This window comes from Cuculus canorus, chromosome 1 (genome assembly GCF_017976375.1).
Source record: "Cuculus canorus isolate bCucCan1 chromosome 1, bCucCan1.pri, whole genome shotgun sequence".
Taxonomy (NCBI): domain Eukaryota; kingdom Metazoa; phylum Chordata; class Aves; order Cuculiformes; family Cuculidae; genus Cuculus; species Cuculus canorus.
The window spans coordinates 208,907,691-208,922,871 of record NC_071401.1 but is presented as its reverse complement, the minus strand read 5'-3'; the positions used below and the strand labels follow the sequence as shown (position 1 = coordinate 208,922,871).

Here is a 15,181-nt window from a genome sequence, read left to right as displayed (position 1 = left end):
AGAGCCTGAGGATGGCATCTAGAGCCCGAGGATGGCACCCAGAACCCCGAGGATGGCACCTGGGACCCCTGGGGTGGCACTGAGAGCCTGAGGTTGGCACTGAGAGCCTGAGGGTGGCAGTGAGAGCCCGAGGGTGGCACTGAGAGCCCTTAGGATGGCACCTGGGATCCCTGAGATAGTACCCAGACCCCTGAGGATGGCACCTGGGACCCCTGGGATGGCACCCAGAGCCTGAGGGTGGCACCTGGGACCCCTGGGGTGGCACCCAGAGCCCAGGGGTGACACCCACAGGGTGGCTCCGGGCGTGCAGGGGACGGAGCATCGTTATCCGCCGCCGGGGAGGGGGAAGGAGACAGCCCCGCCCCGCCCCGCCCCGCCCCGGAGGAGCGGAGGCTCCCGGTGTGGCACGGGCGCCACCTGCCGGGCTGAGGGGGCAATGCCACCCCCTGGCCCAAACCCCCCCGGAACGCGGGGGCAAAGCAGGGGGGGCGCGGCAGGACAGGGGCTGATGGCCCGAAAGGTGGAGCTGGGACAGGGTCCCCTCCCAGCATCACCCCGGGGACCAGGGCGGGGTGCGGGCACCAGATGGAACCGTCACCACATGTAATGTCACCCCCTTGTCCCCATGGTGGGACCCAGAGCCCCGTCTGGAGCGAGGGAACCGCAAGATGATGGAATGGATCAGGTGGAAGAGACCTCCAAGCCCATCCAGTCCCACCCCTGCCACGGGCAGGGACATCTCCAGGTGGTTCAGGGGCTCCAAGCCCCATCCAACCTGGCCTGGAATCCCTCCAGGGATGGGGCAGCCACAGCTGCTCTGGGCAACCTGGGCCAGGGCCTCCCCACCCTCAGAGTGAAGAATTTCTTCCTAAAATCTTATCTAAATCTTTCCTCTTCCAATTTAAAGCCATTCCCCCTTGTCCTGTCATCCCAGACTCTTGGAAAAAGCCCCTCCCCAGCTTTCCTGGACCCTCTTTCCATACTGGAAGCTGCTCTGAGGTCTCTCCACAGCCTTCTCTTCTCCAGCCTCAACAACCCCAACTCTCCCAGCCTGCCCTCACAGCAGAGGGGCTCCAGCACTCACATCATCCTTGGAGCCTCCTCTGGACCCGTTCCGACAGTTCCATCTCCCTCTTACGTTGAGGATTCCAGAACTGGACCCAACCCTCCGGATGAGGTCTCACAGACAGAAGCAGAGGGGCAGAATCCCCTCCCTCCCTCCCCGCTGGCCACGTTGCTTTGGATGCAGCCCAGGACACGGGGGGGTTTCTGGGCTGGGAGCGCACGTTGCTGGCTCGTGGAGTTTCTCCTCCCCCAGCATCCCAAGTCCTTCTCCCCAGGGCTGCTCCCAATTTGTGCTTGGAATCGCCTTGACCCTGGTGCAGGACCTTGCCCTTGGCCTGGCTGAACTCCATGAGGTTCACACAGGTCCCTCTGGATGGCGCAGGGAGGAGGAGGGAGAGACGTTATTCAGCTCCAGCAGATTTCCGACAGCAGCTGCAGCGAGTTGGAGCAGGATAAGCCAGATGCCAGGCTGATGCCACCTTTCCTGTCCCACCCGTGGTCATCCCAGAGTGCCACTTCAGAGGTCCTCGAGCTGCTCCCACTCTCCATCACATCCCCTGCTCAGATTACCCCAATTCTCACGTAGCATCCAGCCAAAATTAGTTGTGATTGTACAGAAAAGAGCCATTTCTGCTGCAATTACTGGCCCAGGACACCGAACGGCTCCCACGACATCTGCAGCATCTTGGACAGCGTTACTTGTAACGACTTGTCCTGCTGCAAGGAGAAACCCCAAAAGAAATCCACCCTACGAGGCTGCGCAGGTGAAGGGGTGGGGAGGGACGGATGCCCTGTAGCCACATCGATCCCTCACTTCCAGCACAAGACACTAAAAATCAGCTTTGGTGCCCAGAGTCGGTCACCAGGCATGGAAGGACATCACCCACCTGCTTGCAAACTGTGAAGAAGGTGCCGGCGTCCTGAGCAGCACCATCAGCGCATTGGGAGTGTGCAACAACCTCCGCTTCCACCTCCAAGCGGGTCCTCTCCGGGCAGAAGATGCCCCAGGATGACTTTGATCCATTATAGATGGGCCAAGGGTGGAGTCCTGAAGGGATGCAGAGTCAACGCAACGAAGTCCAGGGTGTTTCCTGCCAAGCTCTGGGTGACCGAGCACGAGCCAAGCTTCAAGGTATATACAGATTTTATTTGAAAAAAAAATGGTTTACAGTTCTTTAATTATACACAACTACCAGAGCGGTTGTGGTCTTAGAGAAGCATCTTGGCAGGGTGGTGGATACACCTCCTGCGTCAGGAACGCAAGAAAAAGAGGTGAAAAAAAAAAGAAAAGAAAAAAAAACATGAAAAGCTGCCTCAAATCAAGGTCAAAACCCACCCCTGACCTCTTCCAGTGTCGCGTGATGGGTACCAAGCACAGGCAGCAACACCAGGGCCACCTCTCCTGCTGCAGCCTCACCACTCGAGCGCCGGCAGAACTTGGATGAGCAAAAAAAGCAGCAAAAAAGGGGCGAGAAATGGTCAAATACCTCCCAGCGGTTGGTGAGGAGGGTTCCTGCCCGTGGCGGCGTGGGAAGGTGCTTTGATGCGTTGAGGGATGAGTAGACACGTAAAGAGGAAAGAGATGGGTTGGGGTTCCACCACAGATGTGGTGGATGCAGGAGGATGAGCTGGTGCTGACCCGAGCCCTGGGACAGGGGAACGCGCAGGGGGGTCACGGCGAGGGCTGCAGCCGCTCAGCTCCTCGCATCGGCAAAAGGAGAAGCTGTGGGAACACAAGCGGAAAGTTGTTTCCAGAGCAGCACCGAGGGGTGAAGAGATCAGCCCAGGGTCTGTCAGGGCTGGCTGGCAAATTCCCATTGCTCCAACAGAGAGTGAGGAGACACCACCGCTGTTTCCAGGGAAGAAGAAAAAACCCTCAAACTGACAAAAAAAAAGCCTTATCTTGCTTGCATCCGGCTCCAACTTCTCCTCCAGACTCTGCAGGTGCAGCTGTAGGTACAAACTGGTTGGGGGAGGTTTCTTCTGGGAGAAGGAGGGGGATTTGGGATAAAAAGGAGAGAAATGATGGAGGGGAGAAGCAGTGGCGGCTGGGAGCTGGGAGCAGGCGTTCCCGACCCCATAGCAGACCCAGATCTACTCCAACCCCCGGCAGCATCCCATGCCCAGGACAGGTGTTTCTTTACAGCAGCGCTTTCGCAGTTGGGTCTTCCTTGGGTGATGCTCTGCGCTGGCGCAGCGAGAGTTGGCACAGCTCGGAGTGCCGGGAAGAGTCCTGGAATGGGTTGGGCTGGAAGGGACCTCAAAGCCCATCCAATCCCACCCCCTGCCGTGGGCAGGGACACCTCCCACTGGATCAGGGGCTCCAAGCCCCATCCAGCCTGGCCTTGAGCACCTCCAGGGATGGGGCGGCCACGGCTTCTCTGGGCCACCTGGGCCAGGGCCTCACCTCCCTCAGTGTGAAGAATTTCTCCCTAAGATCTCATCTCAGTCTTCCCCCTTCCGATGTAAAGCCGTGAAGAACCGGTCTCTGTGGCTCTCCGCACAGAACCCGGCAGAGCTCCGGGAGCCCTGCGCATCCTCCTGTGGCAGAAGTCGGCCCTGGCGCGCCACAGCTTTGTTTTGGGGGGATCCCTGTGGAGCAGAAGAGGGGAACGCGGGAGTGGTTTGAGGCTCTGAGAGGATGGAGCGATGGGGAAGAGAAACGTGCAAAAGAGGAGGGGGGGAGGGAATTAGAACACTGTTTTTATACAATATTGAAAAAATACAAATTTTTATTGTGATTTTTTTTGGGTTTTTTTTTTTTTGTCTTTTGAACCGATATCACCACCCAGCACTTAACTCTACTCCTAAGTAGCACCTACAGTAAAGGTTATAGCACAAGCAAACTGCTAGGCCAGCAGGTAAGCAAGTTAAACAGTGCCAGCAAAACGTGGCCCCTCCCTCCCCAAAGTAATGAGACAAACAGCGTGCTAGATAAGAGTTAAGGACACCATTACATGTTAAATAGTTAATATTACCCCTCCGACAAGCCACAAATGCTAGAGAGAGAGAACTTCAGCACAGTCACTAGCCACAGCCCTAACACCACTGCTTCAAAATGAAAACGGGGGGAAAGGCGAGGAAAAAAACCTTCGTTTCATGCCCGTAAATCAACCAAAAGGAAACTCTTTGTACGTTTTTATTAAGGAAAATCATGCTAAAGCAAAGTGGTACTTTATGAGGGGTTTTTTTTTCCCCCCCAAAAGAAAAAAGAATAAACTGATTGTGCTTTATGAATCAGAAAGAGGATTGTAACCTTCCAACCCCGACAACTCAAAACTCGGTGGCATTTCTAAAGCAAAAAAAAACCCCAAACCCCAATGATTCTGGGACAAAGGAACTGCTCTGGCATCCCAAACCCAGCTCGAGTCGCTTAGGGTCAGAGGATCTTCCCATGTGCCATCCCGTAGGCCGCACCATAAATTAAAAGAGCTTGACTGAATAACCCCTCCAACCCTCCCCAAAGAGCACAGCAGGTAACATTCTGCTTTAAAAATTCATCTTAGTTTGGATCTCCAATGCACAATCATCCAAATTCAAGTACAGCGGCGTCCCAGGGCGACTTCTACCACGTCAGATTTCATCGAAACAAAGAGAAACTTCAGCTGGCGGAAGGACACCAGGAGAAATCAAACATTCCAACTCGGAAGCATCCTGGAAAACAAAAAAAAAAAAACCCAAACAAAACAGAGCAGATTCACTTCCTTCCTCAATTGGTGCTTTTAGGCTTTTTTTATTGTCTCAATTGTTTTCTAGCTCATACTCTTTGTTAACTCTTAAGGAGCTTTAATCCTGTTGCACACACACAAGCAGATGGGAAACCAAGCTGAAGGAGAAAAGGAGAATGAAATGCGTGCCGATGGGTTCGTGGACGACAGCCAATGGGCCGGTCTTCATGGGTCGGAAGCTCTCAGCGAGGCTCATCCCTCCAGTCAGGGGCCCTCATGGGAGACGGAGAGAGTTCACGAGGTGTTTGACCAGAAAGAAAGCAAACTTGAAGCTGTTAAAGGGCAGCAGGTTCAAAACTACGACAAGGTAAGAGTCTGGCTTCGCCCGCGCTCCAGCTGCGTCACAGAGAGCATCCTCTGTGGTCTGTGTCGGGTTTTTATCCTCCCGGAAAGGGAACAGCTTGTAATCCAGACCGAGAAAGTGAACAACATCCAGATGAAGGCTTTCCAAAGTCCCAAAAGCGAATAGAGCAGTGGTTGTCAGTCCCTGCAGTTCAGGAGGGCAGGCAGGAGCCCACATACAAAACCAGACCGACAATCCAAGTCGGAATATGTTTACGCCTCGACGCTCTGAGTAGCTCCACGCATTTGTATCGTCTGTTCTTGTTTTATTCTCTTTTAAATGTGACTCCATGTGAAGTAACGATCAGCAAGGTTGACCTCAAGGAGCACCTTCCACCCCACCGCTCTACACAGTCCGTGCACCGTCCCCCCGACTTTACACTCTGAGAAAACGTCATTCCACGTTCACGTCCAAGGTGGTGTCTTTGGAAACATCGATAAGAAAGCAAAAGTCGTCTTGCTAAACTCCCTACCTACCAGGGCAGCTCTTCCGGCTGACAGTTCAGTAGCACACAAGTTGATGACTTGGCCAAATGGAATCTGAATGCATGCATTCGGGCTGCATATTGCTACCAAAATGGAATGTGGGAATATGCGATGCACCTCGGGTTCAAGAAATGACCAAGAAAATCAAGATCTAAAGGGTGAGATATATATATATCAATGCTATTATTCATAAAAACCTTGTTTAGTAATAAAAAAAATTGCTTTGTTTAAATATGAATATTATAGTCTGCTTCTCACGGTTAGGAAATTAGAGTCTCTCTCTGAAAAGCAGGTTGCCTCTTCTACTACAACTCCATGTCCTGAGCCTCGTCTTCCGAGAAGTCAGACATGGAACTCTCGGATGAGCTGTCTCCGGTGCCTTCTTCCTGTTCTTTTAGTGCTTCTTCTGTTGCATATTTCTGGATGTATTCTGTGTGCGACAGGAGAGAAAAGACAGGTAAACGGTGCATACTTGCAGTCAGAAGGTGAGGGGATGACCACCGGTGACTGGTCGGGTCACCTCAGGTTTGGGAAGTCACACGGGCAATCGCATGGTGTAGACCAAAGGCGGCAATCATGGAAACCTAGAATCGCTTGGTTGGAAAAGACCTTTGAGACCATTGAGTCCAACCGTCCCTGTCCACAACTAAACCATCCCTGAGCACCTCGTCTGCCTGACTCTGAAACCCCTCCAGGGTCCACTACTCAAATACAACAAAGCCACCTCCAAACAGCAGATTAATATAGTGAAGAAAGAGGGAACAGGAATGTCACATCCCTGTCCCAGCCCAGCAGCTGGCCCAGCTGTATGTTCTTTACTTCATCCCCAGGAATGAGGTCCGCAAGAAGCAGCTCTCCTCTGGGAGCACAATCATAGGATCCTGGAATGGGTCGGTGGGAAGGGACCTCCAAGCACATCCAGTCCCACCCCCTCTGCCATGGGCAGGGACACCTCCCAATGGATCCGGTTGCTCCAAGCCCCATCCAACCTGGCCTTGAACACCTCCAGGGATGGGGCAGCCACGGCTTCCCTGGGCAACCTGGGCCAGGGCCTCCCTACCCTCACAGCAAAATATTTCTCCCTAAGATCTCATCTCAATCTCCCCTCTTGCAGATCAAAACTGTTCCCCTCATCCTGTCCCTGCACTCCCTGATCAAGAGCCCCTCCCCAGCTTTCCTGGAGCCACTTTCCATACTGGAAGCTGCTCTAAGGTCTCCCCACAGCCTTCTCTTCTCCAGCCTCAACAACCCCAACTCTCCCAGCCTGTCCTCACAGCACAGGGGCTTCAGCCCTCGCATCATCTCCATGGCCTCCTTTGGACCCGTTCCAGCAGCTCCATCTCCTTCTTCTGCTGGGGATTCCAGAACTGGGCACAGGCTCCAGGTGGGGTCTCTCCAGAGAGGAGCAGAGGGGCAGAATCCCCTCCCTCCCTCCCTCCCTGCTGGTCCCACGGCTTTGGATGCAGCCCAGGACACAGGTGGTTTCTGGACTGTGAGTGCACGTTGCCAGCTCATGGGGAGCTTCTCCTCCCCCAGCACCCCAAGTTCTTCTCCTCAAGGCTGCTCCCAATCACATCATCCCCCAGCCTATATTGAGGGTTGCTCTGACCCAGGTGTAGGACCTTGCTGGTTGAACCTCATGAGGTTCTCACAGCCCCACTTATCCAGCCTGCCCAGGTCCCTCTCGATGACATCCCTTCCCTCTGGATGGCATGCTGTCCCTCAGGAGTGTCACCATTACCACTCAACTTGGTGTCACCTGTAAACCTGCTGAGGGCGCCTTTAATGCAAGGAGCACTTGGCTCCGTGTCTTGAACCACTGCATCTACTCGACAGTCCCGATGCCAAGAATCTCTGTCTGTGGCCGAATATTGGTAATGCGAGCGGACATTTTCATGCACAGCTTGCTCAGGTCTCCTACCAAGCATCACAGGAACTACAAATCTCAGGCCACATCTCTACCCCAATGCCCATCTCCTCACCTCCGCTACATCAAACAACTGCTCCATGAGCTCATAACTAAAATATAAAGAAAAGCATGAATCTGTTATTTAATTGTGCTGCTGAGCTTTCCAGAGCAGAGAAGCCACTAACTACAACCCAGGGCATCAATTTTAACACGTCCAAGGCTATTTTGAAGAGCGCTACATCATGAGGAATGACGGCGTTGAGCTCCAACCTACACTTGTCACGCAAAGCCTGGGAAGAGACAGCAGGAGCCAGACTCTTGGGTACATACGACATGAGACGTTGCAAGCACTTAAAGCTCCTTCCAGATCATCTCCACAGCTGGTACTGGGCTGTCAGGATGGAGACGAAGGAGCAGATACCCCATTTAGCTCCTCTGAGGTGTCCTCAGATTCCCCCTGAAGCTCTGGCTGGAGGCTAGCATCCATTTGCTTTTTTCCAGGGTCCATCTCTTTCTATTCCTGTTTCATTAGAGCACAGAGGACACCCCGAGTGTCCCTTGTGCTGGCCCTGGAGGTTGTATCCAACATATTATTTTCCCTGGAAAGCTTGTTCGTATGAAAAGGCTGCAACAGGCTCAGGATATGGAGCAGGACAGATTCGCAGGGCACCTCACACACTGCCATCATGCAGCTGCCAGAGGAGTCGGGCAAAGACAGCTGAGAAACTCGGTGCCTAAATCATGGCTTTTCTTGGCTTGGCTTGTGGTTCCACCTCTGAACGAAAACTGCAGCTGATGAATAGTAGAATCCCAGAATCATTCAGTTGGAAAAGATCTTGGACATCATCGAGTCCAGCTGTCCCTGTCCACAACAGAACCATCCCTGAGCACCTCATCTGCCCAGCTTTTAAACCACTCCAGGGATGGGGAATCCACCACTGCCCTGGGCAACCTTCGCCAGGGACTGAGAACCCTTTCTGTAAAGGAATGTTTCCCAATATCCAGTCTAAACCTCCCTTGGCACAACTTGAGGCTGTTCTGTCTCGTCCCATCCCCTGTCACTTGGGAGAAGAGACCAGCACCCACCTCTCCACAACCTCCTTTCAGGCAGTTGCAGACAGCGATGAGGTCTCCCCTCAGCCTCCTCTTCTCCAGGCTAAACAGCCCCAGGGCGCTCAGCCACCTCTCAGAACCCTTGTTCTCCAGACCTTTCCCCAGCTCTGTTCCCTTCTCCAGACGCTCCAGGCCCTCAAGGTCCTTCTTGGAGTGAGGGGTCCAGAAATGTGCTCAGGATTCAAGGGGCGACCTCCCCAGCGCTGAGTCCAGGGGCACAATCCCTGCCCTGCTCCTGCTGTTTCTGGTACAGGCCAGGATGCCATTGGCCTTCTTGGCCACCTGGGCCACTGCTGGCTCATGTTCAGCCGCTGTCAACCAACACCCCCAGGTCCTTCTCCTCCAGGCAGCTTTCCAGCTGCTCTTCCCCAAGCATGGAGCACTGCACGCCCTTGCAGCTCTTCCAGAGGCAGACACAGAAGCTCTCCCTGCCCTCCCCAGTCACCAGCAATGTTTCATCGGGTCTTCCCGAGCCCGGCTACACTGGTGACCATATCCTACTCATGTTGATTGCAGGATAAATCATTCCCTTCCTCTTTGAAGGCTCCTTTGACACCTCAAAGCTCATTGCCCTGTTTGGTCCTCCAGACTGAACTCCTCCAGTTCTTTCCACCTCTCATCCTCAAGACCTCTGCCCTTCTCACACCCTTTGAGATGTTACTAACAGGCCTGGATCCTTCTCAAAACGGCAGCCCTAGAACCAGGCACAGCACTAGAAAAGCCCTGGATTAATGAAGAGGGAGCAAGGAACAATTATCTGGCCTTTAATGAACATTCCTGCTCTGTCAGAGTACAAAAGTGCTTTCCAAGCTGTGTCACTGACTCCTCGGTGGCTTCTCTTGGCTCCTTTTTCCATAGATGAGCCACTTTCTATTCTGTAACAGTGCAACCAGACGCTCCCGTTTCAGGTCCCTTCTTGGGTCGCACACCCTTTCTTCCAAACTGTTTCTCTGCTCTCTCACAGCCGTGTTGAATCCTAACCTTACAGCCTCCCTGTTTAGGCTCTGCTAATGGAATTAACGCCGTGCAGGTGCCGAAGCAGCACCTCATCACCCTTCGCTTCGAATCGTTGAGGGTAGAGAAGCCCTCCAAGCTCATCCAGTCCAACCTCAGTCAAGCCCACTCTGCTGATCGAACCCTGTCCTGGAAAGCCCCGTCTACATGTGTTTTAAGCCCCTCCAGGGATGGAGACTCTACCACTACCCTGGGCAGCCTCTGCCAGGACTTCACCACTCTCAGGAAAGAAATACTTTCTGATATCCGATCTGAATGTCCCCTGGTGCCACGTGAGGCCGTGCTGCTCCCATTTAAATGGACGGGGCCCCTGAAATGGGAAGGGACAGTCACTGACACAGATGTGCAGCACAGTCCTTGTCCCCAGGGAGGAATCGCAGTAGCGCCGCTCGCAACGCACGGTGTTATTTAGACCCTTACCTTTAATTTTCTGTTTGTACTCTTCTGGTCGGTGGAGGTACATGGCTGCAGCATCGCCATTTAGAGGATCTATAGGGTTAGGATAGGCCAGCAGCTGGGGCAGGAACGATTCAAAGATATTGGTGAGATCTGCAAAGGAAAGGCACATTATTCATGTCCCGCAGGCCCACAGTCAGCCCGATTGATTGCCCTTTGAGCGCCGGCACTGCAGCATGAAGCTTCAAGGGCAAACGCCCTGAAAACCCGGGCAGGAGCTGAAATAAAGGAAACTAGGGTGGGGGAAGCCCCGCGGCTGCAGGAGCTGCTCTGCTGGGGCCACGCTGCGGCTCCTAAGCTGCCTGCAGTGACTGCTCGATACCCACCAACGCAGACAGAGACACCTGCACGTTAGGCAAAGACGAAGATCACAATCGACTCATTTCCCACTGAGGATCAGCCCTGGCTTGAAAAAAGGAGACAAGAACAGTGCCATGCTTCACCCCTCACTGAATCCTTCTGCTTCCACTCCCATTACTGCCTTTAGATGTCTTGTGCCCCATGGCCAAAGTGTTGTACCTCGAGCACAAAGCACCTTCCTGAATGCTGTGGTTGGAGCTAAACTGGAATGAGTTTTCTGACTTTAGCTCAGTCTCATCCAAGTAATTTCATTTTCTGAGTTCACTGCATGTTTTTCAGGTAGTTTCTCTCTAGCAAGGATCACATGAGGCACTGGAACACAAAATGGCCAATGTCTGTACTTATTCCTACAGAAATCAAAGCCACCCTCGAGCTGGAGGAGCCATGAATCAAACAGGAGAACAAAGGTCACACCTGCAGGGAGGGGTGGACAGGACAGAAGACCCCAAACTGACCAGCAGCGGGTTCCATCCCATAGACATCACGCTCGGGATAAAACTGAGGGATCATGAGGGTCTCTTCTGCGACAGCCGATGCCCAGCGAGGACCTCGTCTGTCTGCTTGCCCTGATCTGGATCCACGCATTCCTGAATCCAGCGCCTGAGCTCAGCTCCCTCCCAGCCTGGACCCATTCCCTCACGCTTGCTCTCCAGCATCTGTGGTGACGTGAAGTCATCGAGGGGTTGGGGCACCACCTCAGATATTCGTAGCTATTATTATTTCATTACAGCTGTAGTTTTAGTTTTCAATCTATGAGTCTTTTTCCTCTCATTTCCCTTTCCTGGAGTGAGGAAGGAAGGCAACTGGGAGCCCACAACTGCTCGTTTTAGCTGCCAAAATCAGCCAGGCCAGGGCTAAACCGTGACACAGGTGCTTTAGGGGACTCTGTTCACAGTAAGAGCAACCAAGGAGTTCCTTCTCTGACTCAAAACAACTCGCAGAGCACAAAGTGCTTACGGTAACACCTTGGTGCTGGCTGGCATCTGTCACCAGAAAGCCCACAACAGCAAACGCGCTCCCGGTGCCGACGAGTGACCGTGGAGACACAAAACCCTCTTCCCCCACCCCCAAGATGACAAGTCCTGCTCTTGGGCAGTGTGGATGCTCAGAAACAAGCCCTGTGCCGTCACCTCTCCTCAGGCCGCAGATGGATCACGTGCACCCAGGCAGAGCAGAGACTGAACCCCCAGTGCAGGGCGGTGCGCCTCAAAGCCGCTGATACAGGCAGAGCAGCACCCGTCATGTGGGGTTGCACGTTGGTGTTCGTTTGCAAATGTTCTCCACACATTGCATCGAGATCCTCCCTTCCTCCCACACTGAAGGGAGCATCTCTTTCCTTGTGGGAGAGAAATCCTGCCTGTGGAGGAGCATCCCCAGTCTCTTCCAGCATGGACCAGAGTGGAGCTGCCAGAAGGGAAGCCCGACGCTCCCTAGGATTTGTCACATGAGCAGTTGCCCATCCCAACCTGTCTCGCGCAGGAATGAGGCTCTGTGATCATTCCTGAGCCCTGGCACCACCAAGCCTCGCAGAGCTGCCATTCATAGAACTGTGAAATCGGTTGGGTCGGAAGGGACCTCGAAGTCCATCCACTCCCTGCCACGGGCAGGGGCACTTCCCACTGGATCAGGGGCTCCAAGCCCCATCCAACCTGGCCTTCAACATCTCCAGGGATAGGGCAGCCACCACTGCTCTGGGCAACCTGAGCCAGGGCCTCCCCACCCTCACAGGAGAACACTTCTCCCCAAGATCACATCTCAATCCCCCCTCTTTCAGCTCAAAACCATTTCCCTCATCCTGTCCCTGCACCCCCTGATCGTGAGCCCCTCCCCAGCTTTCCTGGAGCCCCTTTCCGTACCGGAAGCTGCTCTAAGGTCTCAGCGCAGCCTTCTCTTCTCCAGGCTGAACAACCCTAACTCTCCCAGCCTGTCCTCACAGCAGAGAGGCTCCAGCCCTCACGTCATCTCCGTGGCCTCCTCTGGACCCGTTCCAACAGCTCCAGGTCCTACCTGCACTGAGAGCTCCAGAACTGGTCGCAGCGCTCCAGGTGAGAGGTTGAACCAGATTTGATGGAGGGCAGTGACCTCAGAGCCCTTAACTCTGGACACTGAGCGGAATCCCTGCTGTGGCCACCTGGAGAGCGCGCTGAGGAACGCGGACGGGGTCTCTCTGCACGGCTCCCAGAGCAGAGCCCTGGCTACCAGAGCACAAAGCCAGCACCACATTCACACTTTCATCCTCACGATCTGCAGGTGGCATTTCAGGCTGAGGAACAGCAGCACATGCCGCACCTGCTGACGACTGGACCATGCAGGCTCATCCCCAGCATAGGGCTTGGTCTGCCAACAGGGCTTTAACTCCTCCAGATCCTCCCAGGACACAAGAGCATCCTCTTCCTCCATTAGCAACATCACCAGAGTCATGCCTGCACTCATCACACCACATGTCTACTACACAAGGACCGGTCACGCTGTTTCTGGTACAGGCCAGGATGCCATTTGCCTTCTTGGCCACCTGGGCCACTGCTGGCTCATGTTCAGCCACTGTTGACCAAGAGCCCCAAGTCCTTCTCCTCCAGGCAGCTTTCCAGCTGCTCCTCCCCAAGTCTGGAGCTGCTCGGGGTTGTTATGTTCCAAGAGCAGGACCCAGCACTTGGCCTTGTTGAAGATCATCTCACTGGTTTCAGCCCATGGATCCAGCCTGGCCAGGTCCCTCTGAAGACCCTTCTCACCCTCTGTCCATGGATCCAGCCTCGCCAGGTCCCTTTGCAGAGCCTTCCCACCCCCTGTCCATGGATCCAGCCTCGCCAGATCCCTCTGCAGAGCCTTCCTGTCCTCCATCCCTGGATCCAGCCTGGCCAGATCCCTCTGCAGAGCCTTCCTGCCTCCATCCATGGATCCAGCCTGGCCAGATCCCTCTGCAGAGCCTTCCTGCCCTCCATCCATGGATCCAGCCTGGCCAGATCCCTCTGCAGACCCTTCCTGCCTCCATCCATGGATCCAGCCTGGCCAGGTACCACTGTAGACCCTTCCTGCCCTCCAGCAGATCGACACTTCTGCCCGTCTTTCCCCGTATGCTATTTTAACAAGTCTTCAGCTACCAGTTGATCATCTTATATGTCTGAAAAAGGCGAGTTATAGCCAGAAACAACACATATGACCACCTGCAATAGAGTGATGCTGCCGCGAACAACAGGAATGGTTTCTGGTGCCATCTTTTGTAGAAGTGGGATCATAGCCTTGAGCACAAAGAACAGCAGCTCAAACGCACATACAGGACATGGACTGGGAAGCTGGGACTAGGTTTCACTTTAGCTAGAATCGCTCCTCAGTCTCAGTGCTCAATCACAGGCCGATGCCATTGTCAGGCAACGGACCAAGCGATCCTTTGTGAGGTTCATGGAATATTTTTGCCTATCTGGCTGCAAGGCTGCTTATGGAAGTATTTTAATAGGAAAATTTTACCTTTCATGCGATCTTGGCTCAGTGAGAAGTCTAAAAATTCATTAAAACAAAAGATTTGGCCCAAGATCACCTGCTGCCAGCTCTGTGTTGCCTCAGCACATCAAACACGCGACTGGCTTTCAGGGAGTGTCCAACTCACCGTAGAGAGCTGTCCAAGTTTGATTGATTACATCTAGACATACGGTTCCCGACCTGAAACACAGGGAAAGGGCGGAATTAAACAGTCACACTCAGAAAGACCCAGCGGATTTAATGCCGTCTGCCCCCTCCCCTGCTCTGCCCCATTTCAGAGAAGCTGTGATTTATCCCTCTCCTGTGGTTAAGAGAGAGGTGGCCTTCAACTACATGAACCTTCATGGTCTGCACAAAACAAAGCAAATTGAAGCCATTACTGAATTATTTGGTCCACGTGGGGCTCTGCTGGAGAGACTCACGCACTGGGGGCTCTCCTCAACAACTTTAACTGAAAACACACGTGGAATCACAGAACCATGGAATGACTTGGGTTGGAAGGGACCTCAAAGCCCATCCAGTCCCACCCCCCTCTGCCATGGGCAGGGACACCTCCCACTGGATCAGGGGCTCCAAGCCCCACCCAACTTGGCCTTCAACACCTCCAAGGATGGGGCAGCCATGGCTTCTCTGGACAACCTGGGCCAGGGCCTCCCTACTCTCATTTTGAACAATTTCTCCCCAAGATCTCATGCCAATCTCCCCTCGTCCTGTCCCTGCACTCCCTGATCAAGAGCCCCTCCCCACCTTTCCTGGAGCCCCCTTCCGTATTGGAAGCTGCTCTAAGGATGCTATCTTCTCCTTTGAAGGATTCTAATACAGACATGAACTTCAGTTAAAGAGGGAGCAATGGCTTAGCCAATGGTGTTCCTTGTTCCTAGGAAGCCGGCGTGATGCCAGCGAGGAGGAGGCCTGGCAACCTGTGGTTTCCTGTCAATGAAGATGCTCACAGCTGCAGCAGGGTCTGCAGCACGCAGCTCCCTGGTCCTGACTCACTCCCCAGGTTAACTTGTGACACCTACCGAATTCCCCCTCTATTCGGTCAATGAAAGCATTGTTCAACTAATCAGCTTCCTATCGTGAACCCAAAATTCAGTTAAGATTAGACAGTCTTCTTAGGAAAACCACACACAGAGGATCTACTTACGCTTCATCGATGTTGGGGTGGAAAATTTTATTCATGAATCCTGCAAAGAAAGACACCATAAATAACAGAAAACAACCAGTCTTTCTT

At 53.6% G+C, this 15,181-nt stretch overlaps 1 protein-coding gene across 1 annotated transcript in view; it reads right to left on the bottom strand.

Moving 5' to 3' along the window:
• Positions 1 to 3,779: 3,779 nt before the first annotated feature.
• Positions 3,780 to 15,181, bottom strand: part of UBE2H (ubiquitin conjugating enzyme E2 H) — a 50,436-nt gene continuing 39,034 nt past the window's right edge. The window contains exons 4-7 of the mRNA XM_054058484.1: positions 15,095 to 15,134; positions 14,075 to 14,127; positions 10,078 to 10,206; positions 3,780 to 6,051 (exon numbers count right to left, since the gene is read on the bottom strand). Coding sequence (XP_053914459.1) covers positions 5,927 to 6,051; positions 10,078 to 10,206; positions 14,075 to 14,127; positions 15,095 to 15,134 — 347 coding nt within the window. The 3' untranslated portion in view covers positions 3,780 to 5,926. The remainder of the gene's footprint in view (positions 6,052 to 10,077; positions 10,207 to 14,074; positions 14,128 to 15,094; positions 15,135 to 15,181) is intronic.